The 4,088-nt window shown below is 41.1% G+C and overlaps 3 protein-coding genes across 3 annotated transcripts in view; 1 reads left to right on the forward strand and 2 right to left on the reverse strand.

Moving 5' to 3' along the window:
- CSUI_006975 (uncharacterized protein) overlaps window positions 1-1,913 on the reverse strand; it is a gene marked incomplete at its 5' end in the record, with an annotated part of 2,479 nt that extends 566 nt beyond the window's left edge. Inside the window, one exon of the mRNA XM_068067125.1 lies at window positions 969-1,913. Coding sequence (XP_067920897.1) covers window positions 1,508-1,912 — 405 coding nt within the window. The remainder of the gene's footprint in view (window positions 1-968) is intronic.
- On the reverse strand, window positions 399-679 carry CSUI_006976 (uncharacterized protein; the record flags this gene model as incomplete). Its single annotated transcript, XM_068067126.1, has 1 exon — window positions 399-679. One exon carries the CDS (start codon window positions 677-679, stop codon window positions 590-592), a length of 90 nt encoding a protein of 29 aa, XP_067920898.1. The 3' UTR covers window positions 399-589.
- A 148-nt stretch (window positions 1,914-2,061) lies between the features above and the next one.
- Window positions 2,062-3,535, forward strand: CSUI_006977 (uncharacterized protein). Its single transcript, XM_068067127.1, has one exon. It carries the CDS (start codon window positions 2,993-2,995, stop codon window positions 3,248-3,250), a length of 258 nt encoding a protein of 85 aa, XP_067920899.1. The 5' UTR covers window positions 2,062-2,992; the 3' UTR covers window positions 3,251-3,535.
- Window positions 3,536-4,088: the final 553 nt, after the last annotated feature.

The raw sequence follows: 4,088 nt of genomic DNA on the forward strand, positions 1-4,088 counted from the left end.
ATGAGAGAGAGAAGAAGAAGAAAAGAAAGAAGAAACGAGGAAGTAGGAGAAAAAAAAGCCTTGCTAAATAGAAAAAAAAGCAAAGGCAAAAGAAGAGAAAGAAGAAGAGAACCGATCTATAAGGAGATCAATCGAGAGAGTGACATCTATACATATATATAGAGAGAGAGATATACCTGATACAAAAGAGAAGAAAGACATATAACGAGAGATACCGAGACAGAAAGATAGAGGGATAGATGACTACAGAGTTTAAGATACTTCTCAGACCTTTCAGATACATGACTTCCATACATAGCCATCCTGTCTCCTTCCTCTTCTTCTTCTGACACTTTCCAAGAAAAGAGAAGAGGAGCCGTTATATCCATATAGAGATCATATATAAGAAGAGAGACAAAGAGGGGACGAGACAGGAGCAGAACCCTCTCAAAGCCTTCCCTCTTCTTCTTGTTTTAATCTTCTTCTCTCAATGAGCTACGTGCATCCTCTACAGGGTGTATATACACATGGATCTGTACAGGTATCTAGAGAAAGAGCGAATCTTCATGAAGACGATACGAAGAATGAGAAGACACAAAGATATAAAGCTCTAGCTAAAAGAGATAGAAGAAAAGAGAGAAGCTATCGTCACTTCTATTTCTTCTTTCTCTCTATTTTTCTCCTTCCCTTTACTTTCCATCTGTATTCGTTCCACTTAGAAAGAGAAGAAATGCAGAAAGGAGAAAGAGAAGAAGAAGATCAGAATGAATGAAAAGAAAAAGAAGGAGAAGAAAGCGGCGAGAGGAGAGGAGAGGAGAGGAGGCGTCCATCGTGGCGACTCTCTATGACTGGAAAAAAGACATCTCTTCTCAAACAGTCACCCCTCCCTCCCTCCCTCTCTCTCTTCCTCTTCTTCTCTCTCTCTCTTTCTATCTATCTTTAATCTATTTATCTATTTATCTTTCTTTCTTTTTGGGGTAGTTTCTTACCGCTGCACTTGAAGGTAAAGACCATCTTGCCAACGAAAGGAGGAAAAGAAAAAGGAGAGAGAAGAAGAAGAAAAAAGAGAAAGGAGAAGAAGAAGAAAGAGAAAGAAAAGAAGAGAGTGAGAGAGAACTCCAAGTGAATGAAAAAGAAGAAGAGGAAAAGGGAAAGAAGAGGAAAAGGGAAAGAAGAGGAAAAGGGAAAGAAGAAGAAAAGAGAAAGAAGAAGAAAAGAGAAAGAAGAAGAAGCGGTTGCCTAGAAGAGAAATAGCTAGGAAAAAGAGAGGGAAGATAGGGGAATTAAGAGAGAAAGACAAAAAGATAGTTAGAGAGAGGAGTGAGAGAATCTAGCGGTAAGAAGTATGTATAGAAATGTAAGATAAAATGTTTAAAAAGAGTTTGAAAAAAGTCTCCCCACTCAGCAAATACCTCCACATCTAGCCAGAGATTTCTCGGTCTTTCTTTTTTCCATCGATATCCAAAGAGCCAGAGAAAAGACTCTCTCGCAACTTTCTTTCTTCTTTTAGGCTTCTCTCTGGCTGTCTCTACAGAGAAGAAGAAGAAGAGATACACATGGCAAATCTCCTTTCTTCTGTTCCTTCTTGACAAGAGGGAAGGCGCCGGAGAGAAGAAGAAAGAAAAGAAAAGAGAGAGAAGAGCGATGGAGAGCTAAGAAGATAGCCAACAGAAAGGGGGGGGTGAAAGAAAGAGAATAGGAGAGCGAAAGAGAGAGAGCTAACTTTTCTGTGAAAGAAAAAAGAGAATCTTAATTTGCATGCAAGGGACTTCGCAAAACAACTACGAGAAAGGAAAGATGAAAGAAGTGAGAAAGAGAGACTCGAAACAAGGTAGCCCTTCAAAAGAACGAGATCAACTCCATGGGTATTCTCCAGACAGACCTTCTTCTTCTTCTGCACTCTTTCTTTTGTCTTCTTCTTCTGGCGGTCTTCTTAACACGAAGAAGGAAAGCGAAAGGATCTTAGGCGTAGTAGGGAGGAGAAAAGGAGTAACAGACAGGGAGCCATTCTCAGCTCGTTGCATGCGGAGAGGAGGGAGAGAAATGTCTTCTGCTGCGTGTGTCTCAGTCAGCCATCCATCTAAGAGACTTGATCGATAGCCATCGATGCATGAAGATACAAAAGAAGAAAAAGAAGAAAAAGATCGATTGTCGATGGGAGATAGATAGATAAATTAACCCCTGTATGTATCGAGTAGCTAGGAGCGGGTCATCCCTCCTTTTTTGAAGAGGAAGCAAAGATACACTAGCTTCGTTGATATATCTCATTCTCTCTTTCTCTGGGGATTCTTCTCTTCTCTTCTTTCTCTTTCCTTCTTCTCTTCTTTCTCTTTCCTTCTTCTCTTCTTTCTCTTTGTTTCTTTCTCTTCTTTCTCTTTTCTTCTTTCTCTTGGGTTTGAGCCTTCACTATTCTTGTAAGAGATCCCCTGACTTGTCCTTCCTTTCCTTCTTGTCTTCAGTTTCCCCTCTTTTCTTTCGCTTTTCTTCCTTCTCTTCTTTCTCGTCGCGCGCCCGCTCTGGATTCTCCTGTGAAAGAGAGAAGACAATAGAGAGCAACTAAAAGAAAAGGAAGAAGTCTAGATGGTCGTGTGAAAGAAGAACAACAAGAAGATCAACTTCTTGCGTCTCCTTCACAAGCACACAGTAATTGCGAAGAGACAAGAGAAGAAGAGACAGGAGGTGACGAAGAAAGAGAGGAAGGGACGAGGTAGAAAGACATTACACGCTCGGAAAAGAGGAGCGTGTCTATTTTGTTTCTTTTCTTCTCGTTTTGATATCTGTCGTTTGCTTCTCCCTTTTCTCCTTGAAGGAAAGATTTCCGAGTTTTGATAAGAAGGAGAAGAACAGCAGCAGTTTACATCTCCTCTTTTCTAGGCTTGTCCTCCCCCTATGTCGTTGAGGTGTACATACACCTGACGTCCTGAGCTCATCTCCACTATTATTATTATTGTCATCGCCTTATTATCGGGGTGTATATACAGACACTTGAAGTAATGCAACGGTCGTGGTGTCCATGCGTAGAGTGAAAAGGTCGATCATCCATCGCAAAGGAAAGAGTAAAAAGATCGATAAGGAAAGTTCCAGACTCATACAGACACATCACTCATACCCGTCTATTTGGGGGTCTGTCTCATTAGCAAGCAAAGAAGGTTCCTCGTCACACCGTATCAGTTGCAGAGATCAGAATTTCTCTGTCTTTTGCGGGATCTTCTTCTTCTTCGTCTTAGGAAGGAAGGTTAAAGAAAAGACTTCTCCACTCTTACTTCCATAGCCCTCGAGCCAGAGGACTGGCCCTTGGGAGAAGAGAAAGAAAGAGTGAGAAAGAAAGAAAGAAAGAGACAGAGAGGAAGAGGGAGAAAAGAAAGAGGGCGACCGGGGCTTTTTCGAGAAGATTCTAGCCTTTCTATTCTTTTCGAGATCGAAGAAGAAAGGAAAAAAGAGAAGACAAAAGACAATGAAGAGCAAGAGGAAGACCTTTCACAGCGACAATCTGCGGTCTCCGCTCGAGGAATCTCGTGAAAGTCACCCCAAAGAAAAAGAAGAAAAAGAAGAGGATGAAAGACAGGGAGAAGAAGAAGAAGAAGAGACAGAAGAGGAAGAAGAAGAAGTAAAGGGAGTGCAATACTTCCTAGATGGATTATGCGCCAAGTAAACACATGAGGAATATTTTCAGAGCTTTCATATGATCCTTCTTCTTCTTTTTCTTCTTTTTCTTTTTCTTCATCTCTGTTCTAGATAGATAGATCGATAGACTTGGCTATGATCTTTTTTTATCTCTTTCTTCTTCTTTCTCCTCTCCTTCTTTCCTAGTCGTCTTCCTCATCTTTCTTCCTTCTGTGGCTGTGTCTTGTGTTGGCTCTTTCTCCTTCTCTTCTTCGAAAGTGGCTGGGATGGAATTCTTTCTTCTCTTTTTCTTCTCCTTTCTCTTCTTTTTCTTTTCACATCTCTCTCTCTCTAGCAGCGGAAAGCATTCTTTTTGTGGAAGTCTTTTCACGTCTTTCAAAGACACAAAGAGAAGCGAAACAAACTTCCTCCTCCTTCTTCTTCTCCTCCTCCTCCTCCTCTTTTTCTCGAGTCTGCATTCCTTCGTCGTCTCTATAGAGCTATAC

The sequence above is a fragment of the Cystoisospora suis genome (genome assembly GCF_002600585.1).
Source record: "Cystoisospora suis strain Wien I chromosome Unknown contig_3597, whole genome shotgun sequence".
Taxonomy (NCBI): Eukaryota; Apicomplexa; class Conoidasida; order Eucoccidiorida; family Sarcocystidae; genus Cystoisospora; species Cystoisospora suis.